This window comes from Populus trichocarpa, chromosome 2, assembly GCF_000002775.5.
Source record: "Populus trichocarpa isolate Nisqually-1 chromosome 2, P.trichocarpa_v4.1, whole genome shotgun sequence".
Classification (NCBI taxonomy): Eukaryota; Viridiplantae; Streptophyta; class Magnoliopsida; order Malpighiales; family Salicaceae; genus Populus; species Populus trichocarpa.
Window position 1 is genome coordinate 15,156,348 of NC_037286.2, and position 26,050 is coordinate 15,182,397.

Genomic DNA, 26,050 nt, shown 5'->3' on the forward strand with positions numbered 1-26,050 from the left:
TCAAAACATCATCATCTCAATATATTTTTTTTATTAAGAAAACATTAAACCAACATTGTTTTTCATTTTTTCTTTTTTTGTAAAAGAGCAAACTAAGTTTTTGTTGAGTCAACTTAGTCATAAATGCACTCGTTTAGTCGGATTAGCCATACTAGGTCAATTCCCCATATGATTTACTTTGAAACCAAACCCAATTTAAAAACCAAGTCAATAGGTTACCATACTGATTCGATAAGATTACTTAGGTTTAATAACATTGCTAAAAAACTTTGTATGATAGCTAACTAGTTGGTTCTTTTTTATACTAAAACAACTAGGTGTAATGCACTTGTTTGTATTGCTCATTACCTATAATCTAAATAGTGTGGTATTTTCACTGTACGTTGCCTCCATTGTTCATCCTCTCACATTTTACTGTGGATGGATTGCGCAAAATTTTATATTTTTCAGTTTGGTCCTTAAACTTTGTTTGGGCGATTTAGTCCTAATTAAAAATAATTGATTTTGAAATCTTATGAATGGGTGTGATTGGTAGAGGGGGAGCCAAAATAAAAACCAAGTCAATAAGTTACCATACTAATTCGGTGAGATTGCTTAGGTTTAATAACATTGCTAAAACAATTTGTATGATAGCTCAACTAGTGGTTCTTTTTTATACTAAAACAACTAGCTGTAATGCACTTGTTTGTATTGCTCATTACCTATAATCTAAATGGTGTGGTGTTTTTATTGTACATTGCTTCTATTATTCGTCCTCTCACATTTTACTGCGGATGGACTGCGCAAAATTTTGTATTTTTTTAATTTGGTTCTCAAACTTTTTTTTTGGCGATTTATTCCTAATTAAAGAGCAATTGATTTCAAATTCTTATGAAAGGGTGTGATTGGAAGAGGGGGGACCGAAATGAAAAACACGGCAAACATGAGTGGCGTGCCATAAGTTTTAAAAAAGATGTACTTTGGTACTCCAACTTAAACAACCACGTAAATTATATAATTTTGGTCCCTCAGCATTTTACCAATTATATTTTGGTACGAAAGTTTATTTTTTTTATTTGTTGGTCCTTGGTTGAGTAAGGAGAGAAAGAGAGAGATCGTCGAATTCCAGCGATAGAGAGAAAAACATATCACCGACATTGATTTAGACTATTGAAGTGGATGATATTTGTATCAAATTATTTCATTTGATGAGAGAAGTTCATATTAGGTGTTTTTGTTCCTTAAAAGTTCGTGAAAAAACATATCTGAGCTCGAGTTGATTTTTGGTTTGGGGTTGAGTTTGGTTTTTAGGGTGGTTTTTTGAGGTCATTGGTAGGTTTATCATGGTTTCTATGGTGTTTGAAAGGTGTTTTGTGTCAAAAACGAGTTTTTGAGTCAAAAGAACCTTATGCTTGATTTTCCGGTCACCGTAGAAGCCGAAATCTTGGCAAAACAAACGACCCATCTTCTGCTTTTTTTTTTCAAAACAATAGGGTGGGCGACATGTTGTCTACCCTAGGTGCAGTTAAAAAAAGGGCCAAGTCATGTGGACCCTGATGAAATGGGCCAAGCGGACTGGACTGGCTTGCTAGGCCTAACAACGTCTGACCCTTTTTTTTCCTAATTTTTTTTAATTTCAATTAATGCTTATTTTTTATTTTTAAAAAAACTTAATTATATTTACATTAATACCTCTTCTCTCTTTTATTTTGTTTAGAGAGACTATTTTAAATAATAATAATTTTTTGGTTATGTGTTTAATTTTCGAAGAGATTTTTCCTATTCATCTATGATCTTTTTTTTTTAATCTTTTGTATAGATGAAATATATTTTTAAAAATAAAAAATATTTATTTTCAGATGATATTTCTAATATGTGTAGCCTTGCATATTATTTCTTTTTTTATTCAATAAATTTAATGTTTGTCTAATTCTATTTTTATTTGATTAAATAAAAAATATTTTAATAAAAAAAATTAGCAAACATGATTGGAAAAATATCCCGTATTTCAATATTAAATATCTTGATCTATATCTATCCCTAAAAAATATCCCGACTCTTAATGATTTTTTATTTATTTATCAGCGCTCATAGTTTTCAGTTTATTTGATTACATATGTGCATAAACTTTTTTATTTGTATTTAAATTTTTTGAAGTACAATAATGCGCTGAAAAAACCTGTATATACGATCCTTTTATGAAAAATAAAAATATTTGACCCGCGGTGGAACGCGAGTCACATAACTAGTATGAACAATAAAGCATGTGCCTCACTTTTTTCTCCTTTTTATTTTTTTTTCTTTATCATTTTCTTTTTATTTTTTAATTTCATCTTTATATTTTTTTTAACAGTCATTCAGGTTATTTTAAATCGATAAAGTTGACTGGATCACATCAAACCAACTCTCGCATTGTTTAATTTTAAATCTAAGCTAGACAATGAGTCGAGCGGGAAATTTTTTATTGTGTCAGTTTCATTCTTTATTTTTTATTTTTATCCTTAAATTTTTTTGATCGATTAATTTCCTTTATAATTAGGCAAGTTAACTAAATCATTGTGAAATTTTTTCTACACAATTTAATTTAAACACAGGCTAAGAGTTGAATAAAAAAAAAATTGTAAATTTCTTGATTTTATCCTTAATTTTTTTTTTTTTGGTTAGCCGGGTTGCCTTCTCGACAATGAAGGGGAATGGTCCGTTTAATCTAAGCAACCGTAAATCCTTGACCGGAGACAACACGGGGTCGAGATGTGGAATCCACGACTCACCCCAAGTAGACTCACCTCTAAACCGATGATACCCAAGAAACATAGAATCCGAAGAGACAAACAGGTTATAAGGATGCAAACTCGGGTACTTCACCAACGCAGTGACAGGATAAAACGTCTGACTCAACATCAAAAATCTCAACGTGCCCGTAACTCTTACCCTTCCGCCGTGTAGCGACAGCTATTCTTTTGCCGTCCTGAAAGGCAGCTGGAGTGAAGCAGTGGACACCTGGTGGAGTGACCCGGACAGGAGAAGCTTTTGGAAGCTCAGAATCTTCGAAATTTTCTGGTAAAGTAACTTGGAAAACGCTCCACCAGCCATCATCAGCTTGGCGGTGAAAGTAAATTGAGGAGTCACCACACCAAGTGAGCCATCCACCATGGTCAGACAAAACAATCCGAGTACTCGGGTTGGATTCTTTAAAAACAACAATATCTGTGTGCATGTCATGGAACTCACCACCCCAAGAGCGAGATCCATAAGATGCAACAGCTATGAAATTGGCAGAGAGAGAAATTGCAGGACTGTAGTCAACAGCACCGTGAGGGGTCAAACGTATAAATTTGCTAGTACTGTTGTGAATTGTGATCGATAATGGTTGAGTAAAGAGTGGACCAGCTTTTGAAAGGCTGATCGGGTTTTTCATGAGCAGAAATGAAATAGAAACCTAATTTTATAAAATAACTTATTTTTATTAATAAAAACCTATTTTATTTATTTATTATATATATAAAAATTCATTTCATAATTATATTAATCAAACATATATTTTTAAACTTAACCATAAAAATTACCATAATATCAAAAAATATACATATTCGGGTTATCAAAAACATCAGTATGATCCGAGAAGAAAGTTAGGAATCGGTTCCTCTTCAAAAAGCGTGTTCACGGTACCCCACTTGTAACCTGCATTAGGTAACTCGGATGTTTATATTATTTATTCTTTTGTAAGTGGATTCAATCTCAAATGGGGATGTAGCTCAAATGGTAGAGCGCTCGCTTTGCATGCGAGAGGCACGGGGTTCGATCCCCCGCATCTCCACTTTTGCATGCTTACGAGTAGATAAGTTATTTATTTAGAAAATAGATCAACACACTTCTTCCGCCATAGAAACATAGATCAGCACGGGCAATTCTCTCGACCCCTCCTATTTATTATTTTCTGATTATGCGAATTCGATGCTTGCCTCTCCTTTTGCTAAGTAGTTTTCTTTTCTCGGAATTGCCATGCAACAATGATGGTTTCGGAAGATATTCTGCACTATTTCTAAACGATAGAGTGTGTTTTTCACTCTTCATAGTGCCAATCCTCTCTGGTTTTGGTACTGGTCAAGCAAGCAAATGATGTGGAGCCTCGAAGGGTCATAATGTTTAACGGCATATGCCAGCTCAAAAACAGTGTGCTTTGCAAATACTACCGCATAAACATTCCAACAAGCTCACATACTGTAATATGAAACAGCAATCACAGGCATCCAATCAAATAAGGAGCATACGAAACTAAAGCATCAGACAAGAAAAATGGAAGAACAAGAGAAGGAGATGATGGAAGAGAAGAAAAGAGATCCCCCTCAAATGAATCTAAATTTACGATCTGCAAATCATGTGCGTGAAGATTTCCAATCCCCAGCCAAATATGGATATAACACGGGCACATGCTATCTGCCCCTTTGAACCACAGATGCCAATAAAAGCCAAGCAAACTGCTAGTCGCACCAGTTAAAAATTTGTGTAACATTCCTTTGCACATCCATCTAGATGGAAATAGAGATGGCTATGCATATAATGGGCATGAATTTTAATGGTTACAACCTAAATCTGAAGTAAATGATGTGTCTTACAAGCACTTGGCATGTCTGGCAAGCAATAAATGGTTTTCTGGAGAGATGCCTGAAGGGACATACTTCACAAGCTGTGTGTCTAATCCATGTTCTTTTGCCCACATCATCCTTCCTACGTCGATGATCTGCTTACACTTAAAACCCAACACAGCCCTTTCAACTGGTTTCATATTCCTCACAACATCTTCAACCCCATGCATGTCCCCAAAGCATTGTTTCTCCTCACTGTAATAACTGAGAAAAATTAAGATCCAAAATACTAAAATATGTGAACAGAAGAGAGGAATGAAAAAACCATTTGTGTGGACAGAAGATAGGAAAAGGAAGGATATATATAACATAAACAAAAAGTTCAAATGATTACATGGATTGTAACTGCAAACTGCAGTCAGTAATATCAGGAAGATCTGAACTATGGTCAGCATCTACTGCCCAGGAGGTAAACCATGTCATTGCATGAAATTGTCCCTTGGTGATCCCCAAATCGGACATGAACTTCCTGTCTGCAAGGAAGTAAAAGTTACATTGAAAACTCGTAAATAGAAGAGCATACGTGTTCTTGTACTTCGAGAATATGCAGGGTAAGATGTGTTGATTACTTGTGTAATGTTTCCACTGACAAAGATGATGGCAGCATGTTGCTATAGCAAGGCCTTTAAGGTTAGCATTGCTCCTGCAATCTTGCACACTGCCTTGATTACATTGCTCAGACAAGCAACATCTCAGTGTCAAATCTGCAGCGCAAGTATTAAAACAAAACAATGGAGGAAAATATTCAATGGAACAATCTGCCAGAACTGAGAAATAATGATATAAAATGCAAAAAAATTACTTCAGAGCCCTATCTAATGTTCAGGAAAAAGTTATTTTAAAACATATTGCTCACCAGTTGCTGGCCCACAGAGATGTTTACCAATAGCCAAATAAGGGATTCCCCTTAAAGACTCAACAGCATTCAAGTTTAAGTCCTCAACTGAAAAGGTGGAATTTGGTAATGTCAGAACTCAAAAGTTTGCAGAGCTTTTTTCTATCAGAGAGATCAGATGGAAGGTAGTGTTAATACCAATTTTCACTTATACCTTACAGGGGGCAAGCATGCCAACAAACTGAAAAATAAAAGGCAAACAAGAACAGACATCATGTATGAATATAAATATTCTGTTGTTACTACTTGAGACTGCCGTTGATATCACCCAAAATTAAGAGGAAATAAATGGTAAAATTTATTAAGTTGACCCCTGTATTGGAAGTTGGGACAAACCTGTTTATTCACTTAGTTGAGAGAAATAAGCTCACTATAAAGTTGTAGAAAATTAATGCTGTGGCATGGAATGTTAGAAGTTATGACTTCATATAATATGCACAATAAAATAAAGCCGAAAACTGCAAGACCTTGTTTAACTGCAACTTCGAAGAGTACAGAAACAGAGCAATAAAAGGCAACAATAATTTGTTAGGTTATGTCACTTAAAATCACCACTCATAAGCACACTATGAAGGCAAAGTCAAGGAAAAACAATGCACTCAAGAGAGCTCCAAAATTGAGCCACCTACCAGCATCTAATCTTAACTTTGGAGGACTGAGGGAGGAAAAAAAGGCATGAAAACTATGCCAAGTCCTTTATAAGAGGTTAACTGAATGCTCCAGCAAGAGAGAGTATTTGAGGTTATGTTTAGCACCAGCTCCAGACTTAAGTTAGAGAAAGAGAGAGAGATAGAACTAAATATATAATTATGGAAATGCAAATGCAAATGCCATTCCAAAGAACAGGATTCTGAAAAACCTTACTATCAATCCTCAAACGCTCTAATATCAAGCTCTCCTTCTGTCGCAAAGATCGATCAGCCTAGAAGTAGCCACAGCATATAAACACAAACAAAACATAAATTACAGATCAATTAAGGCGGAAAGAGTACATAACATCTCCAACTTGAATTTCATTCTATTGCAGTAGATATTCCTTCTCATAAACAATGCAATGCAGAATTCAACAAAACTAACCTTAAGTTTGTACGACTTGCGCTCAACCAGAAAGACTCTGTCAAATCCATAACAGTCTGCCAGCATCTGTGTCAAGTACCCTCTCCCTGCTCCAAATTCAACGACTGCGTGAACAAAATTGCTATCATCACTACAAAACCCCTGACTATCAGCCTCTTTACTTCCTACTGAACTCTTTATCACCCCAAAGTCCTCCAAATTCCCAAGAATTGACGCTTGTTGTGCTACATGTTTCTCTTGAAATGGTAATTTCCTGCTCAACAAGAAACTCATTTTACAAAACCAACCGATTATCATCAAATTAAACAACAATCTTCATCTTAGCATCACATATTTACCTGTCTACTTCTCTTTTAATCCACATATTACAAGCTTCTGGAACTTTATATGATTCCCAGATATCCTTACATGTAGAAGCATGAACAGATTCAATCTTGTTAATAAGTTTGCAAAATTGAGTCACAGTCATGCTATAAACAGCACTCCTCTTCATCTCAGAGCTAACATTATCTTCTTCTTCTTCTTCTTTGCCAGCATTGATGCCCTTTTGATAAAATGGTTGAAGAGACAAGGATTGAGCTTGTTTCAATAAAGGGCATCTCTTAACATGGCTTTCAAGATTTTCTTTTAGAACAGAACTATCAAAAACAAGAAAAGCCATAAAAAATGTAATCCCAAAATAAATAAATAAAATGATAGCGCAAAGATCAAAGATGGGAAATTACTGAGAAGGGTCGATGGGGCATGGAATCCACTGTTCAGTGGACCTCGGTTTGTGGTTGCCGCAGAACCTTACGAACAGTTCAATAGATATAACGCAATAAAAAATTAGACATAGGACGGAAAAAAAAAACAGAAAAGAGAGGAGGATGAGAGTGAGCTTACTGGGAATCGTTTAGAGGGGAGTTGGCACAAAATCGGTTCTTTTTGGGAAGCCAGAACTTGCAGCGGTTCTCCTCCATTGTTGCTGCTGCCGCGCCTCTGAGTTCAGACTTCGCTTTTTAGAGAATTTGGATTTTTTTATATATATATATATATATATATATATATATAAATTAATCTCTCAAGTCTTATATACTAAACTAGTTATTTGACCCTCTCCACTGCGGATCATAAAATTATTTTTTCAAAAACAATATCGGAAATGTAGACTATTTTTGAAGTTTTATTATATAAAAAAATCAAAGTATAAATTTAAAATTATATATAAACATCTAATTAAATAAATTAATAAAGATTTATATAAATAAATAAATCATTAGTAATAACCAAAAGAAAAATTAAAAAAATTAAGAGACAAAAATAAATCAAAATATTTTATCTCATAAAATAAGACATTTATCCTTTGTGTTTATTAAATTTATTTATTTAAATCAATAAAAAAACAATAGAAATAGAAACATGAATGAAAATAATTGAATAAAAAAAATATTACGCAAGACCGAACATATTAAAAATATTATTTAAAAATAATTTTTTTTTATTTTGAAAAATATATTTCATCTGTTTAAAACCAAAAAAAATATAAATAAATCTGAATAATATCTCTAAATATTAAACACAAAGAAGACAATTTTAAAAAAAAAACTCTATTAAAAAAAACCTTGTAAAACTCATGACCTAAGTTATGAGACCGAGATAAACTTATAGAAAAGAAATTGAAGATAATCACAAAATAAATTAAAAAAACAATTAATGCAGAACAATAAGATTGTAAAAGAAAATAAGTAAAAAAAAAAAGTTGAACTATATTAACTTTTCGAATTCATGACCCGAGTCATTAGAACGAAAGCACTATAAATAAATAAATAAAAACATGAAGGTCAATATCCAACAAATCAAATATCAAAGGTTGAAACATGAAAAAAAAATTAATTACATAAAAGGATCTAAAATAATTTAATTAAAGGAATGAGAGTGAAAATCAAAATAAAAAATAAATTAGAGGGTAACCAAAATTTTTCAAATGGAGGGTTAAATTGAAATGAAAAATAACTTTAACAAAAGAAAAAAAAATATAAAAAATAAGGATCAAATTGAAAAAAAATAAAACAACATGAACTTTGATTGAAGGATAAAATTGAAAACAATAAAACTTTAACAAAAGGGTCAAGAAAAAAAATTAGAAATCAAAAAAATAAAGATCGAAATGAAACAAATAACATATGACAAGTTGTAATTGACGGACTAAATTGAAAACACAAAACTTTTATAAAATAAATAAGGATGAAAATAAAAAATCAAAAGAATAAGAATTGAAATTAAAATACAAAAAAAGAATAATCATGCACTTTTTCGGGTACGAGAGAAAAGAAGAAAAAAAGAAATGATCACCAATAAAAAATCATCCATCATCTTCCATCACACACCGCACCAAGAGAAAATAGACATAGTGGTGCTTCCAACAACATGGTGAAATGGCACGATAAACCATCGAGTAGCGTCATACATGCCGTCCAAATAACATGGACACCACCCACTCATTAGCGTGTAATGAGCACGTTCCACCAACTTTAAAATAAAAAATTAATAATACAATGTAAAAATACCAAAATGTTCGTCATGACTTTGTAAATCATTAAAAAAAAACTTGTGTGAAAGGACAAAAATGCTCTTAGATGTATGCCTTCTTTTTTGTCTTTTTAAGGGTAAAAATACATTTTTACTATATTTTAAGAAGCGAAAAAACTAGAAAACCCCTTGTCAATAACTTTTTTTTATATATATACCCTGGGGTAAATAAGCAATTCGATTGTTTTAAAATTTTTGAAAACACAAAAAAACTCATGGTCAATAGTTCAAAATTTTGTTGACATTGGCATAAATATATCATTTTACTGTATAATGATTTTGGAAAAGACTAGCATACCCCTAACAATTTTTTAATCACCAATGTATCATTGAAAAAGACCAAATTACCCTCACAAGTAAGGCTCACATTTTTTCCACTCAAGGGTAGAAAAGATAATTTCATTGTAACAATCTATAATACATTGTGTCTAGTGTTACAGTGAAATATTTACGCTTTATATATTTTGTTCAATTAAATAATTACTTTAGTTTAAAAAATAAATAATTAATTTCTTGATTAGTATTGAATATGCTCAATTTATTATTTTTTATTTGATAAAATATCTTTTTTCTTATCAATACTTTCATATTATTTTTTTAAATAAAAATAAAATAAATTAAAGAATAAAATAAAATGGAATAAACAAAAAGAATCAAGTTACAAACAATTGTAATAATATAGAGATTAATTAATTATTTTTAAAATTAGAGAAATTATTTAATTTATTTTGTAAAACTATAATTACTAATTCATAGCTTACTTTTTTTTAAAAAAAAAAAATCTTTTGTTTGTTAAAAACTTCTTTCCCTTATTTCTTTTATTTTTCCTTTTATTTTTTCAGGTTCAATAAATATGTTATTGTATCAATCAAATATTTCTCTCTCTAACTACCATCTACAAGATTATTAATATGGCTAGAAGTTATTTAATTTATTTTTCTCCCTCAACGCATTTAAGATTCACTTTCTTTCCTTTTTGTCTTTTCTCTTTCCTCTTTAGTTTTTTTTTTTTTTTGATGTTTATACTAGCTTTTCAAGTGGTATTTTCTATTTAAAAATTGTTTAATATTATAATAACTTATGTTTTTCGCCCACTCATATAAAAAAAGTTGTTTAATTAGTCAAATAACTCTTATTTTTTATATCAAACAACGCACATAATTATGTCTCAAATCTTGATTTATAAAATCTAAAATAACATAGTCAATCATGTAGAAAAATCTCATGCCCAGTTTACAAAGAACACCAAATTTTAGAGAATTTTACCCTAATCCTGAATTTGCGACCATCCTATTAAGTTGTGACAGCCTCAAAAATTACAAAGAAAAAAGGCTATGCTTGGTTTGCAAAGAATACCGAATTTTAGTTATCTCATCTTCATTTTTATTTTTTCTCCGTTAAACAAGAAAGAAAAAAATCTGTCTATCAAATAGAAGTTTCTTTCAGTAGTGATAAGAGTATTTTCAATCGTTTTTTTTAATAAAAAATGTTATATTAATAATTCTTTAATTGATTTTTAAACAGATCATTCATATCTAAGTTAATATTCATAAAAAAAAAATTATGATCTCTTGATATTTGAATATTCTGCTGTAGAACAATGCTAATTTCTATGTAGGTTGGTCCTTGGATAATGTTATGCAAGATAAAAGGTTTGATGAAAAATATACTTCATAAATAATATATATATTGAAGAGAACAATAACAAATATACCAAAAGCAATATTGTTATGTACTCGGGCAAACTGAAAGAACAACTATATTATTGAATAGAAACTTTGGTTATTATATAGCCTTACAGAAGTAATAAAAAACTAAAAAACAGTCCACGATCCACGCAATGGAAAGTGGTAATGTGCACAAGGAATTAGTCTAACATAGAAAAAGTATTCCTACATAGTAGAAACTTATTAGCAACACAAACAAACTTAATTGATTTAGACTAGTCTTATCAATCCCTCCCTGAAACTCACTGTCATCAAACAACATCACACAACCCCCCATTATACTTCGAAGCCTCTGGAAAACATCAACCTTTAATGGTTTGGTCATTATGTCTGCCACCTGATTTTTGCTTTTATAATGAATTAAAGCAATTGAACCTTTCTTTGTGAAATTTCTTAGAAAATGATACCTTACATCGATATGCTTACTTCAACCATACATCACAGGATTCTTTGACAGCTTAATGGTTGAATTGTTATCACATCTAATTAGAGTACAAGCCTCGTTACTGTACTCAAACTCCCTCAACACTCTCTTCATCCATATTGCTTGACACGCAAATACTGCAGTTGCTACAAATTCTACTTCTATAGTGGATAGTGTAACAATAGGCTGCTTCTTTGAACTCCATGTTACAACACCCGAACTCAGCAAGAACACATAACCATTTGTGCTCTTCCTATCCTCCACATCTCCTGCATAATCACTATATGTGAAAGCAAATAGTCCATCATCTCCATCTTTTTTGTAATGAATACCATAGTTCACTGTGCCCTTTAAATATTAAAGAGCTCTCTTTGCAGCCTGTAGGTGAAGCTCGGTTGGTTTTGCCATAAATCTACTTATGAGACTGGTGACAAACATCATGTCTGGTCTTGTGGCAGTGAGATACATTAAGCTTCCCACTAATTGCTTAAAGTATGTCTCATCCACAGTAATTCCATCCTCATCTTTATTGACCTTAAAACCTGGGACAATCGAACTACTCACCTCATTACTTTCCAACATCTCAAATCTCTTCAGAATCTCCAGAGCATACTTTTTTTGGTATATGAAAATACCATATATTCTTTGAAGTACTTCGATGCCAAGGAAAAACCTCATGCTTCCCAAATATGTCATATCAAATTCTCTCAACATGGACCTTTTGAAATCACACATCATATCTTTATCATCACCAGTAAAAATTAGATCATCAATGTAAATACTTACAATGATGATTTTTCCTTCTCCATTCTTCTTTGTGAACAAGGTTTGCTCACTATCGCACTTCTGAAAACCCTTCTTGATAAAATGTGCCTCAATTCGACTAAACCAGGCTCGTGGAGCCTGTTTTAATCCATACAATGCTTTGTGTAGCTTTTAGACCAAGTGCTCCCTCCCTGCCTTTCATCTCGTAACCCCTTGGTTGCTCAATGCAAACCTCTTCACTCAACTCTCCATAAAGAAATGTTGACTTGACATCTAACTGGAAAATCCTTCACCTCTTTTGTGCTGCCAAGGCAATGATCATCCTCACGGTGTCCATCCTTGTCACTGGTGCAAAAACCTCTGTGTAGTCTATACCGTGCTTCGGTGAGTAGCCTTTGGCTATTAGACGTGTTTTGTGCTTGTCAATCTCTCCACGTTCGTTATATTTGGTCTTGTATACCCATTTGATGCTAATTTTGTTTTAGCTCCAGTAGGCAACTCACTTAAAGACCATGTTTTATTCTTCTCAATGGAACTAATCTCATTATCCATAGCTTGCCTCCAATTCTCGTCTTGCACTGCTTCTTCAAAATAGAGAGGATCTCTTATTGGAACATTTTGAACCATGTGTGCCTCGTCTTCTGTTAGCTCATCTCTAGTGACATAGTCACTCAAGTAAGAAGGAGGACGTCTTACTCTTCTTTCATAAACCCTCCCTTCATCCTTACTAAAGTCATTAGAAATTATTTCTTCACAGCCCCGTGTTTCATTACTCTCACCTGTATCTTCACAGCCCTGTGTTTCACTGCTCTCACCCGCATTTCTTTCTCCATTAGCCCCACTGTCATTTTCATCTGCATTTTCACTCACCCTTTCTTCTCTCTCACTGTTGTTTTCGTCATTTTCTCCCCACTCCAAATCTAAGAAGATTTGTCCCTCATAACACATATCCCAATCCCACTGTTTGTCTTCCTAAAAAATAACATCCTTTCTCACAATAATTTTCTTAGCTATAGGATCAAACAATCTATATCCCTTGGACTCCTCACTAACTCCCAATAAAACATAAGGAAAACTTTTATCATCTAATTTACCTCTCTTAACATTTGGAACATGAGCATGAGCTAAGTATCCAAAGACACAGAAATGCTCAACTGAGGGTTTTACTCCACTCCACGCCTCTTGTGGTGTGATATTCTTCACTGTCAATGTGGGACATCTATTCAGAACATAGAAGGTCCAGTTCACTGCCTCTGACCAGAATGTTTTTGGGAGCTTCTTATCAGACAGCATAGAACGAACCATATTCATTACAGTTCGATTTTTCCTTTTAGCCACCCCGTTTTGTTTTAGCGTGTAGGCAGTGGTTAATTACCTCTTGATTCCATTTTCTTTGCAAAAATCAGTGAATTCACCCCCTCTATCTGTCCGTAAACATTTGACACTTAACCCTTTCTCCTTTTCTACCAATTTTTGAAAAACTGGAAGCAAATTAGTGCCTCACTCTTTGCTGTCAACAAGTATACCCATTATTTACGACTAAAATCATCAATAAAGTATAAAGTATACCTCTTTCCACTATTTGAAATCAGAGAAATTGGCCCACAGATGTCTGCATGAATAAGTTCCAAAGGCTGACTTGCTCTCCACGTACTCGTTGGCATGTCACCACGATGTTGTTTGCCATGAATGCAGTCTGTACATGTAGTATTTGAGACATGAAGCTGAGAAAGTCCACAAACCATCCCTTTGTGTTGCAAAGTTCTCAATCCCTTGTAGCTCAGGAGACCGTATCTTCGATGCTAAAGATAAAAGAGATCATGTGAGCTTGTATAAAAACACCTTTCTGGTGGAGCATTTGGAGAAACTGAGGTATGAGATAGCAGCATAAACATTTTGTTTATACTCATCTCAATCTAAATAATCAAACTCTTAATCGGATGATAGATTTTGCAAACTCCTCCTTGAATTAATATAGCCAAGCCTCTTTCTTGAAGTTGTCTTGTGCTCAAGAGATTGTTTTTGAGCTCTATAACATAATACACCTCATGGACAACATGGTTGATTCCATTTAAAAACAGCTTGATACTTCCCTTTCTAATCACATTCATCCTACTATTGTTTCCCAATTTAACTGAATGAACAAAGCTCTCATCCAGTTTTGTGAACATACCTCTATTGTCACGCATATGGTTGGAACATCCTGAGTCAAGAAACCAAGCATCAATCTGTTTTGTTTCATGTGACTCAACATATGACATCAACAACATATCATATTCTTCATTTACTTCTACGTAATTAGCCTCTTTATCCCATTTTGGACATTCATACTGGAAATTTCCAAGATTATGACACTTGTAGCATTCCACCGCATCCATGTTGAATGGTAGACCTCCTCTTCTAGGTCCTCGTCCTCTGTAATAACTTCTTCCACGCCTTTTGTCCTAAGTTTTGTCATCAATTGTCACCTTCAGAGCTTGCTCCACACCGCTGCTTTTGTGAAAAAAAAATTTCGTGTACAGTGAGTGAGCTCTGAAGCTTGTCAATGGTAATTGCATACAAGTTCCTAGATTCCTCAATCGAACAAACTATATAATTAAATTTGTCCGTGAGAGATTGTAGGATTTTTTCATAGATCGTGACATCAGTCATGATCTCCCCACATACTCTCATCTTATTTGCTACTGTCATCACTCTAGCAAAATAGTTAGTGATTATTTCAACAATTTTCATCTCAAGAATCTCAAATTCTCTTCATAGGGCTTGAAGAGTTGAGCGCTTTACTCAAGCATTCCCTTCATATTTTGTCTTCATAGAATCCCAGCTCTTCTTGGAGGTATCCTTTTCCAAAATTATCTCTAGGATACTCCTATCGATTGCTTGGAAAAGATAGTTTTTATCTTTGAGATCCTTGAGTTTCACTGCATCTAGCTCTCTCTATCGTCCTTCTGATAAGGATTGCTCCCTGTGTGCTAGTTCTTCATAACCAATTTCAATTAAACCCCAATACTCTTTGCTTCGAAGGAAATTTTCCATGAGCATGCTCCAAAGGTCATAATGACCATCAAAACGTGGAATGAATGGTTGCACAAAGTGTCCTTCAGAAGTCATCTTCCTCTTTCTATCTCTCTGTGTTTGAAAGCCATTCAAAAGCTGCGGCTTTTTATTTTCTCAATCCTAGTGGGGGCTCTGATACCAGTTTGAAGAGAACAATAACAAATATACCCAAAGCAATACTGCTATGTACTTAGGCAAATTGAAAGAACGACTATATTATTGAATAGAAATTTGGCTATTATATAGCCTTACAGAAGCAACAGAAAGCTAAAAAACAGTCCACGATTCACGCAATGGAAAGTGGTAACGTGCACAAGGAATTAGTCTAACATAGAAAAAGTCTTCCTACATAGTAGGAACTTATTAGCAACACAAACAAACTTAATTGATTTAGACCAGTCTTATTATATATATGACTGAATTTAGATACTTCGGAGGATTAAAAGCATATTCTGGACTTTCATCACTACTTATTTATTCAAAGAAGTAAAAACATTTTTTACTAAAACATAAAAAATAAATCCCAGCAACTGTTTGTAGACATTTGTTGATATCTTAAAAATCTATTGTATTAATTAAAGATATTAGATTAATCCTATTTAATATGATATTTTTTTACTAACAAAAATAAAATTTGATTGTCAATTTAAATGATTTTTAGCAAGTTTACTAAGAAAAACACAACCAAGTTTCTGATTTTTATTAAGAAAAGTTTTAGGTTCTGTTTCCTTCCCGGGGATTTTAGGTACCCATCTTATATGATGTGAATGCTATATTAAAAGTAGCATCAGCAAATGACCAAGTGCTTGCTGGACAAGTCTGCGCTGTTGTTTTTGGCTGGGAAGGTGTATGGCAATTCGGTTAAAATATTATTTGTTTAAAATTTAAAAATAATTTTTTAATATTTTTAAATTATTTTAATGTGTTGATATTAAAAATAAATTTTTAAAAAATAAAAAATATATCTTAATATATTTCCGAGTAAAAATTACTTTGAAACACAACTTCTATTACATTTTTAAACATGTTTTTATCGGTGTTTAATTTCTTGATGTTTACCTAACTCTTGAAATGATCGGATTTTGGCCTATTTAAATAAGATGAATTTGATTTTTTAAACTTTTTTATTCATAAATATATTTGATTAAAAATAAATTTTAACTTGAATTAAAATTTTATTGCAAAACTCAGTAATCAGATTTTTTAGTTTTTAATTTATAAATTCTTACTTTATTAAATACATTCCTTAATCTTGAGTCATTTTTATAGAATATATTTTTAATTAAAAATAACTTTTAACTTATTTTTGTCACAATTATTTATTAAAAAAAATAAATTTTGAATTATAACTTAAAGTTAAAATAAAAAAAAACACTATAAATTTATCAGTAAATGCAACAGCATATTTTTTTGTTAATATTATTTTAATATATTTTTAAATAAAAAATACTTTAAAAAAAACAGTAATCACACTTTTAAACAAACTTATATTAAAAAAAAATACCTGCAACATCTTCAAGATAATTTTTTTTTTCTCTTTCATATTGTTTTTTTTTTTTTTTTAAATTGCCTTTTGCTTTGGACAAGAGGAAACAAGCTGAACGGAAAGCTGGTGCGATATTTTTTCAGGCTGTATACGCGACCTTTAGATAAGAATTGTAAGACTTTTAATTTCTTGACTAAAATGTTCCTATTGACCCATATATCCTTACTTTTTATATATAATAACAAAAGTGCTTTAGTCTTAGTATGAAAGTCTTCGGTATAATGTACCTGCTATTTTTTTTGTAAAGTAATTGTTATGTAATTTGTTACTAAATAAATTATTTTATTTTATAGCTAAAATTAATATAATATGCATCTCTTATGGGAAAAATTATTATAAAAAAGCATGACATCATATGGCCAATCAAACACTTTAATCCTTAGTTTTGCAATAGTGAATTTGTTCAAAATCCTTATGAATTTCTTAATATAAACCAAATATAATAAATATACACTATCATAAATTTTTATTTTCAACTAGACATAAAATTCAAATTATCAATATTTATATTATTAGTAATCATATTTTAGATGAAAATCTAAAAATTTCTATGTGGAATGTTATTTAAAAGTAGAAATGTCAATTTAATTAGAATCCGATAAATACCAACTTGATTCGAATGAGTGAGTTTTTTTTATGGATAGTACCCTCCCCCCCCCCCCCTCTCTCTCTCTCTCTCTCTCTCTCTCTCACACACACACATATTATTTTTGTTGAAGAATAAATAATAGTTGTAAAATGGATATTCATACGAATACTTGAAACCCGATGAATAGGATATGAATATCTAATTTTTTATCAAACAGATAATATATAAGATATAAATATAAAGAAACCCAATTAATAGGTATCCATTACAATCCCTATTTTATTCTGCGTGATGCAACACATTTTTTTATTGGGACAAATAACAAATTTGACTTATTGAAGATTAACTGGCTTCGTAACATATTCCTTATACTTCTCGTTCACGAATTAATATTTATAGGGTGGAGGTGCTTATTTCAATAATACTAGTATCTTAGAACATGTTTTCATTGTGTTACACTCCTATCGGTTTTGATTGTGCTTATTACAATTTTTTTAAAAAAATTACATTTATGTTTGCATATGACTTATCCCTGTAGAATTTCAAATTCCTTAACATTAGTTGGAAGGCCAAGAATACATATTGTTTGTAGGTAGCAACCAAAATAGAAAATAGAGAGTTGTAGAAGGAGGTAAAATTTTATGATGTTTAAGCTGTGAGTTTCTATTAGTTATTTTATAGGATGTATTTTGAAGAAACAAGCAAATACAAGGAAGAGAGAAAAAATAAAATTCATATCCCATTAAAAATGATAATAATATATTTATTTAAAATTTCTCTTTCTTACTTGTTTCTATTTCTTTTTTAAAAATGAATCTTAATGAGTAATTAAGAAGTTGTCATTAATTACACCTTGAACATTAAATAATTCCTCCTAAAAATAGCAGCCTTTATCCCCCGTGAAATAAATAAAAATAAAGAAATGAGACTTAATATTATAGTTATTAAACCTGACTTGATATCAACCCGATGCAAGACCTGATTTATATATTAGATGAGTTAACCAAAATTAATCAATTATTTTAAAAATTCAAAACAAAATTGTTTTGAAAACAAAATTAAATCAAGTTTTGACCGGATTTACTATTTTAAAAGTGATCTACTGAGTCGATTAAATCAAATCGATTGACTCTTCAAGCACTCGGCCCAAGTCAACCAGATCTTGATTCAATATACCAGTCCAAGCCAGCGGTTAACACGAAAATGGGGTCGGTCAATACACTGGCTGCACGATTGCCAAACAAGAAAAGGAAAGACCGCAATCTTTCCAAACTTCGTTCCTTGGTGACCACACGAGTTAATACATTAAATCAACCAGAAAGCCGTAGCCCTTTATTATGATGGTAAGAGATTCCATCAGATTCTATGTAAATGTCAAAATAATCATGGTCCTAAATAATGGGCAACCCCACGAGCTCTGCCATGCATCCTAAAACCATCTCTCTTGACTTTTTATACCAGTGCTGTCTAATAAGAAATCACCTAGACAACACCATGGATAATCAGTGGTTTGAACTTTGAAGGACCCAATCATTTTGACTTTGGCCTGGTAAGTGATGTTCAGTCTTTCTGGGCTAATGGCATAATTCTCACTATTATTGGCATTGATCTCTCTTGAAGTTTTAATTTTCTGTTCCTTCTTTCTTTTTTGCGACATGGGGATTAAACAGTGACAGAATAATTAATGCAGGTTTCTAGCTGACAACATACCAGTAGGAGAGTTTGCGTACAGCAGTTCTTACCCTTTTGCGTATCCATCGAAGCCCATTTCTCTTTCCGCAACTTAGTTTTCGAAACTCTAAATTACAGTTATTGAATGGTGTTTTTCACAATAACAGAACTGCTAGGACAAATGCCTCCATGAACTCTCTTGTTTCTTTCCCGCCAAACATGGTAGATAAAAACTACACCAAGCAAGCCTCGTGACAACAGCTTTAAAACTCGTGTGTGGCCTCATGGCATAGGATAAAGTTAATTGAATTTTGAATATCAAACATTTAATTTAATTCAGTAAATATTTGAACTTTTCATTTTTATTAAAATTAAAACAGTTTATTAAGTATTAATAAAATAAAACATTCAATATACAAGAGCAGCAAATTTGCGAGGCACAAAATATGAACTGCTGACGGACAGCTATGTAGGAAGTTGGAAGCTCGTTAACGAAGGAGCAGATAGAAGCATAGATGGTAGCGGCATGGAATAGCATAGAACAGGGCGAAGCTATTGGCAAGGAAGAGCGTTGATAATGGTTCTGACAAGTGACAACTACGAAGTAGCCTCTGCACTAGCTGGCCTACTTAACAAAAGCTTTGCAAAATAGGATGCAAATGTGCTGTATAAGTTAATCTGCAACTGTCATCTGTCTTTTGCCCAGCGACTTTCGGTATAGCTGTGAGTTAAATCTCAGCATTTTTCAAACATCGCCCCATCAATAATGCAAAATGTTCCTTTAAGTTGAAACTTTAACAAATAAAGAAAAAAGGAACGGCAATATTATCAAGTGAAATGAAGGTTTCATCTTAAAGAAGCAAATGGAACGCGAAAAGAGAGAACTGTATTCTAAATTCTCCAAAACAAGAGACCATTTTATCATCATTATCATCATATCATTTGTCACCATAATCAAGATAATCTCACAATTTACGCAGACTGTGATTTATTATTTAGAAAGAACCAGGCAAAAGAAGTACTTGAAAAGGGTTAAGAGGACCTATAGCCAGGCTGGATTCTTGAGTGAGGTAACGACAGCCTTCACTTGCAAGTAGTTGTTAAGACTGTAAATTCCCTTTTCTCTACCATTTCCACTCATCTTGTATCCACCAAAAGGAATGGCAGCATCGAAGACATCATAGCAATTTATCCATACTGTTCCAACCTTCAATGCACGTGAAAGGGTGTTGGCGGTGTCTAAGTTATGTGTGAAAATCCCTGCAGCAAGTCCGTAGCGACTGTTGTTGGACCTTTGTATGACTTCATCCAGGTCCCTGCAATTGTTTTAAAGATTAATGCTACTAAAAGATAACGCCCTTAATATAAAGCTAAAGAAGAGGATGGTTGCTCACTTGAATTTAAAGATGGACTGAACTGGCCCAAATATCTCCTCCTTTGCTATCAGCATGTCATCCTGTTATATTTAGCGATCGTGTTCTTCAGATTCAATTTCCAATATTCTACATAAAATGGTTGCCAGACGAGAAATATACCTGAACATCTGAGAAAACAGTGGGCTGGATATAATATCCAGTTGTGCCAAATCTGTCGCCTCCAGCTTTAAGGTTCGCTCCACTCTCAACACCAGATCTTATGATCCTCAAAATCTTCTCAAATTGGTCTGAATCAACCTGTAGCATTCAAGTAGATCACTTTCAGCACAACCATAGAAGGTAGTAGCACCAGAAGCACTTGACAGAAAACCAGTAGAAGCTGTTAAGGTGAATGGCAAAATTTCTTTTCATGCATTTTGATTTGTTCTTTGTAGTTTTAAGGAAATTATATAGACTGGCCATACTTGCAAAACTATACCAGGGAATGCTAGTGCATATAATGGATTCGACAAGTTTCAACGGTGAAGTTAGTGGATTAGTCACGGTATGAAAACCACCTCGTGTGTGGATTCTTAAATGATGAGTTGCTAATTTACCTGAGGGCCTTGCTCAATTCCCTCTTTGAATGGATCACCAACAGCACGCTGGTTGGCACGTGCCTTTGCTTTCTCCACAAACTCATCGTACACACGCTCGTGCACAAATGTACGAGAACCAGCACAGCAGCATTGGCCCTGCAAAGTGCACACAAGTGTGATCAATGAAGTGATTGAACTACCATGAAAACCACCTGGTTTTTTTTTATACTCTTTAATACAATTTTAATCAATTCCATTTGATTTAACTATTTTTAGAAGCCATGCTGTTTTAAGAAAAAATTTCCTGGGCATACCTGATTAAAGAATACAGCAGAGTGAGAAAGCTCTACAGCCTGATCAACATCAGCATCCTCACAGACAATGAAAGGTGATTTCCCTCCAAGCTCCAAAGTTACTGGTTTAAGATTGCTTTTTGATGCCAACTCAAGTACTATTTTCCCGGTATCAGTTGATCCTGTGAATGCAAGCTGGAAAGAGATTGCAGATTAGAAATGGAAATCATGTTTCAAATATAAGCTTCTAAATAAGTGCCTCCTACTACTGATACTTCAAATAGGACAGTGCACTAGCATCCTTTTACAAACTTTGCAAAAGTTGCATCCTCTATCTTCAGAGGCATGTCCATCAACGATAATAACAACTAATGTATTTCAAATTTCTAAAAGCAAATTTTAAACATCAAGCATGTTTAAGCTAAATATCTTTTGAAGTGATTTTCCACCTTAGCCTCTACCAATTCAACTAACTACTATAATTAATATTTTTTCTACTAATGACAAATGACTACCAAGCAGAAACAACCGCTCTAGAACTCCTTCGTAAGCAGCCCTGGACAATAAAATCAGAATCACAGCTATTTACCACAGCTAAAATTCAAAAGTTCTTCGTGAAACCAAAATCCCCAAGCATTATGTTTAAGGACCTGCTGAACCAAATATTAGCGTGCATTCACCATACAGTTCTAAAATCATTGATCAATAATGGAGATGATCCACGGGAATATATTTATACTATTTGAAATAATCGGTGCCTACACTAGATCTCAAGTCATGACTGCTTAAAGAACTAATAGACAATAAATTTTAAACCTTTAGGTTCAAATTCTGCAAGTTCAAAACATGTCTAAAGTGAGGATGCTTATCACCGTAAAGGAAAAGGTAAAGATGTTTAAGGCTGCATATACCTTATCCACATCCATATGGCTAGCAAGAGCAGCACCAGCGGTTGGACCGAAACCAGAAACCACATTCAGAACACCATCTGGAAGTCCAGCCTATCAGAAGGATTAGCTGATCAGAACCACAGATAGAAATCACATGTGCATAAAAAATTGCCACCCAAATTTTACATAATGCACAAGTGAGAAAGCGCATATGTAGCATAGATGGCCGGCATGGATTGTAGTAAAACTCTCAATCATTTGGAATAATGTCAACACTAAGAAAACTATTTATCAAGAATTGTGCAGAGATTTAGTAATGCAAGAAGTGAGCAAATATTATATTCAAAACTACCTCATGAAATAGCTTGGCTGCATATACAGCAGACAATGGGGTCTGCTCTGCTGTCTTTATAACAACGGTGTTGCCACATGCTAATGCTGGCCCAACCTTCCAAGAAAACATGAGCATTGGAAAATTCCATGGAATAATCTGACCTGCTACACCAATTGGTTCATGCAAGGTTTGTACATGATATGGCCCATCAGCAGGAACTGTGAGGCCATGGATTTTATCTGCCCAACCTGGTAAATTTGGAGAAGAGAAAAATATTTGATTAGGAATTCCAAAAGAAAAGGAAAGAAAGAAAGAAAGAATATGTCTGTGCGCAGAATGTGAGAAAAGTTTAAAGCATATTGTAGTACTAAAATAGAATCTCTGCATATCTACTTCACCCACCAGCATAGTATCTAAATATACGCACAGTCATTGGTATTTCAATTTTAGCAGATTGCTCATATGGTTTGCCATTATCCCACGTTTCAAGAGCTGCAATTTCATCAGTATGCTTTTCAAGCAAATCAGCAAAACGCCAAATGATCCTTGACCTTTCCTGAAACACAGCAAAGAAAATTCTCAACCCAAAGATCCTTTTCCCCTCTATTTTACATAAACAGCAAAACAACTACTCCGGTAAAAGTTAACAAGTAAGAGGAGCAGTGGTTACATAAGCTGTCATCCGTGGCCATGGTCCTTCATCAAAAGCCTTGCGGGCAGCAGAGACCGCTCTGTTTACATCTTCAACATCACCTTCAGCAACATGAGCAATCACTTCCCCTGTCCTCGGATCCAATGTTGGAAACGTCTTTCCTGTAGGCAAAGGATATCCCATGTAGAAGGTTTAATAAATGCTCTTAAGTCAAATAAAACAAAACAAAAAGGATATCCCATGTAGAAGGTTTAATAAATTTATGAACAGATAAACAACAAAGTCCTCAAGGAGACCCCAACAGTTAAAACTTGGAATTTCCATTAGGAGGCCACAAATGTTCTAATTCCGGGAGGACTACCTCAACTGTCAAATCTAAGAATCGTTGGATCCCCTACCTCAACTGTCAAATCCAAGAATCGTGGGATCCCCTTAGAAAAACAAAAAACCATGCTCTCAGAAAACTACTCCACGGGTCCCTCTGAGATTTCTACCTCAATGTGTCCCTCAAAATGGGTGCTAGATAACTTCGTTGGAAGGAAAAAAAGTTCGGTCGCACTGAGGCTGCCTCTACCTCAGAGTGAAACTCAGTGGTCCACACCCAAAGAAAAAAAAGAAGGGAGAAAAGGTGTACAACGACAACCAATGCTCTTAAAACGGAAATCATAGTACTCCTAGCAATAATTGAACAATTGTGACTACGGAAATGAATGTAGAGCAACTGATCTTTAATTAAAAATTCTAGGGAAAAAATGAGAGAAGAAAAAAAGTTCATACCTGATGCTGCATCCACGAATTGTCCATTAATTAAGAGTTGATTGTATTTGACAGAGACAGGGGGAGTAATCGGGTCCTCAACAGCAGCCAAAGTAGTATTATATCTAGAGATTAATCTGCTCTGACCACCACCACCCCTCACTGAAATAATTTAGCGGTTTGGTACAATATAGAATGAAAAAAAGGGTGATGGTTAATATCAAAAAAGCATGTAGATAACGGAAACAAAGTGTCATAACTCAAGGGAAAAAAAATAAAAATAAAAAAAGGCTGAGTCTTTAGATCGCGATCAAATCACCTCTCGAAAAGAAACATGGAGGAGCAGCAGCAGAAGAGAAAGAGCGAGAGAGCACAGTTGATATCTTCTTGGCAGCCATGGATACAGATTTGAAACGGAAGGAGGATGATCAGTGCTTTGGAGCTGTATGCAGCTTTATAGAGAAGCAGAAAGGGTGAATCGGACGAATTTTGTTGTATATTCAGTAATAATTGTAATAATAAAGTTCTATTCTTGGAAGTTGAGGTGGCTGTCTTTTTTCAAAGTTATCCTTTTCCTTCTTCGATCAGATGATGACGCAAGGAAAGAAAGCATTTTTACAATTTCATTGTTTTGTAATAATAATATATTTTACTTTTTAATTCCTTGATTCTAAATTACTTGTTCAAAGATTGTTTCTAATAGGCCAGTTCATATATTCTTAATTTAATATCTTTGTAGCAAATTATAGGCAAGAAAAAAACTGTTTTTTTTTCTTTTTTCCGGGAGAAAAACCCAGCCCATGAGCAACCAAACAACCATGTGGGGCCTACTGAGCAAGCACACAAGATGGCTAGAAAGAAAAGTAGAAAAATACAAACGCGAAGCAAGGGGATATATATATATATTTTTTATTTCTCTCCAAGAACATGTAAGATTAAGGTGGAGGAGCGGTTACTTTCTCTTTCTATAATTAAAAAGGAGAGATGGTCAATAAAATACAGTAATCCATGCAGGTAGAGCGCTTAGCTGGATTGGATAGCATGTGAAATATTTGCTACATTCCAAATTACCGGGAGGTAAGGATATTATAGACGTATAAGTGCTAGATACGTGCACAGGTAATGATTTTTACATTGCCGGATGTGAACTCGATTTAAATCAGAGTTAACTATTATTGGTTCCCCTGCTTCGCCGCGGCACAGGCTATTTTTTCTTTAAAACAAACGTTTGGTTATTAAAATAGAATAAAAAATATATAAAAACACATGCTATCATGAATGTTTAATAAAGCAGGTGAAGACTTTAGTTTTTAAGTGGTTGTGTTTAGTGCTCCAATGTAGATACTATAAATTAAAATAAAATTCATATATTTTATAATGTATGAATCATAAAATTGATATGTATTTAGCTTATTCAAGATTTATCGAGTTTAAAACTATCAAATTTAAATTTTAAGTTAAATTGGTCGATCACTATCGCTACAATTATTATTATTATTTTTATTGTTATTAATAGTAGTATTATTACTACTACTATCACTACCATTATTATTATCATTATCATCATCAGTGTTGTTATTACAACCACCACTACTATTATTAGAAAAATAAAAACTATAAAATTTTATTTGAATAATAGAATTGAAAACTATAAAAAAAAAATTAACAAAATATCTAAGCAAAAAAATAAGAAAGCAAAAGAAGAGAAAGCAAATTAAAATCATTATTATCATTGGAAAAAACAAAAATCATAAACTTGATTCGAAGGATAAAACTAAAAGTCATAAATTTTTTGACAAAAGGATAAAGGAAAAAAAAATTAAAAATTAAAAGTAGAAGGCGAAATAAAAAAAATTATATGCACAAATTAAAAACCAAGGTTTAAATTGAAAAACAAAATAGAACTTTAATAAAAAGAAAATGAAAAAAATATAGAAATAAAAACTAAAAGAACAAAATCTGAAATACCAATAACAATGAAAAACATAATATATTATCAAGGTAGGAGAGAGAAATAAGAGGAAAAAAAAGGGGGGCCATCAACAATAAACCAGTCATGTATGGCCGACATGCACCACTCCTAGTAGAAGAGGAGATGACGGGGAATAATATGACATGGTAGAAACCTATTTTTACCATTGGGAGCCGTTGCACACTCTATCCAAACAAGTTGACATGTGTACAATATGTGCCAACAACTTTTCCAAATAAAAATTAATTATTT

At 33.1% G+C, this 26,050-nt stretch overlaps 3 protein-coding genes and 1 non-coding gene across 5 annotated transcripts; 1 reads left to right on the top strand and 3 right to left on the bottom strand.

Annotated features, from left to right (window-relative positions):
• Positions 1-3,723: 3,723 nt before the first annotated feature.
• TRNAA-UGC (transfer RNA alanine (anticodon UGC)) lies at positions 3,724-3,796 on the top strand. Its single transcript has one exon. It is a non-coding gene; the product is annotated as a tRNA-Ala (tRNA).
• Positions 3,797-4,297: 501 nt separating this feature from the next.
• LOC7481431 (uncharacterized) lies at positions 4,298-7,620 on the bottom strand. Of its 2 annotated transcripts, none has more exons than XM_002301505.3 (9): positions 7,483-7,620; positions 7,323-7,388; positions 6,936-7,235; positions 6,598-6,850; positions 6,385-6,442; positions 5,482-5,568; positions 5,195-5,329; positions 4,960-5,098; positions 4,298-4,820 (listed from the first exon to the last, which is right to left on the bottom strand). In XM_002301505.3, the coding sequence occupies exons 1-9, from the start codon at positions 7,557-7,559 to the stop codon at positions 4,592-4,594; spliced, it is 1,344 nt and encodes a 447-aa protein (XP_002301541.3). In that variant the 5' UTR covers positions 7,560-7,620; the 3' UTR covers positions 4,298-4,591. The 2 variants fall into 2 exon arrangements, with proteins under 2 accessions (XP_002301541.3, XP_024450388.1); XM_024594620.1 differs by having other exon boundaries at positions 4,298-4,829.
• A 3,702-nt stretch (positions 7,621-11,322) lies between these two features.
• On the bottom strand, positions 11,323-14,462 carry LOC112326471 (uncharacterized). Its single transcript, XM_024594260.2, has 8 exons — positions 14,258-14,462; positions 13,827-13,886; positions 13,460-13,547; positions 13,179-13,303; positions 12,644-13,004; positions 12,378-12,554; positions 11,756-12,037; positions 11,323-11,599 (listed from the first exon to the last, which is right to left on the bottom strand). Exons 1-8 carry the CDS (start codon positions 14,460-14,462, stop codon positions 11,323-11,325), a joined length of 1,575 nt encoding a protein of 524 aa, XP_024450028.2.
• Positions 14,463-19,811: 5,349 nt separating this feature from the next.
• On the bottom strand, positions 19,812-24,425 carry LOC7481430 (aldehyde dehydrogenase family 2 member B7, mitochondrial). Its single transcript, XM_002301504.4, has 11 exons — positions 24,146-24,425; positions 23,848-23,988; positions 23,089-23,231; positions 22,821-22,974; positions 22,437-22,666; positions 22,106-22,195; positions 21,216-21,389; positions 20,920-21,057; positions 20,483-20,620; positions 20,342-20,403; positions 19,812-20,263 (listed from the first exon to the last, which is right to left on the bottom strand). The coding sequence occupies exons 1-11, from the start codon at positions 24,222-24,224 to the stop codon at positions 19,990-19,992; spliced, it is 1,623 nt and encodes a 540-aa protein (XP_002301540.1). The 5' UTR covers positions 24,225-24,425; the 3' UTR covers positions 19,812-19,989.
• Between the last annotated feature and the right edge of the window lie 1,625 nt (positions 24,426-26,050).

What these genes read in the sequence shown, in the direction of transcription:
- LOC112326471 (XM_024594260.2), bottom strand. Translation starts at nt 14,462, where the DNA reads ATGGATGCGGTGGAATGCTACAAGTGTCATAATCTTGGAAATTTCCAG. An exon ending in GTGCAAGACGAGAATTGGAG is followed by an intron (nt 12,555 to 12,643) that starts GCAAGCTATGGA and finishes AAACAAAATTAG; the next exon opens with CATCAAATGGGTATACAAGA. An exon ending in GCCACAAGACCAGACATGAT is followed by an intron (nt 11,600 to 11,755) that starts GTTTGTCACCAG and finishes TTTCACATATAG; the next exon opens with TGATTATGCAGGAGATGTGG.
- LOC7481431 (XM_024594620.1), bottom strand. Translation starts at nt 7,559, where the DNA reads ATGGAGGAGAACCGCTGCAAGTTCTGGCTTCCCAAAAAGAACCGATTT. An exon ending in TCCCCTCTAAACGATTCCCA is followed by an intron (nt 7,389 to 7,482) that starts GTAAGCTCACTC and finishes ACTGTTCGTAAG; the next exon opens with GTTCTGCGGCAACCACAAAC. An exon ending in TCAGTGGAAACATTACACAA is followed by an intron (nt 5,099 to 5,194) that starts GTAATCAACACA and finishes ACTTCCTTGCAG; the next exon opens with ACAGGAAGTTCATGTCCGAT.
- LOC7481430 (XM_002301504.4), bottom strand. Translation starts at nt 24,224, where the DNA reads ATGGCTGCCAAGAAGATATCAACTGTGCTCTCTCGCTCTTTCTCTTCT. An exon ending in TATATTTAGATACTATGCTG is followed by an intron (nt 22,667 to 22,820) that starts GTGGGTGAAGTA and finishes CAAATTTACCAG; the next exon opens with GTTGGGCAGATAAAATCCAT. An exon ending in GAATTGAGCAAGGCCCTCAG is followed by an intron (nt 20,621 to 20,919) that starts GTAAATTAGCAA and finishes TGAATGCTACAG; the next exon opens with GTTGATTCAGACCAATTTGA.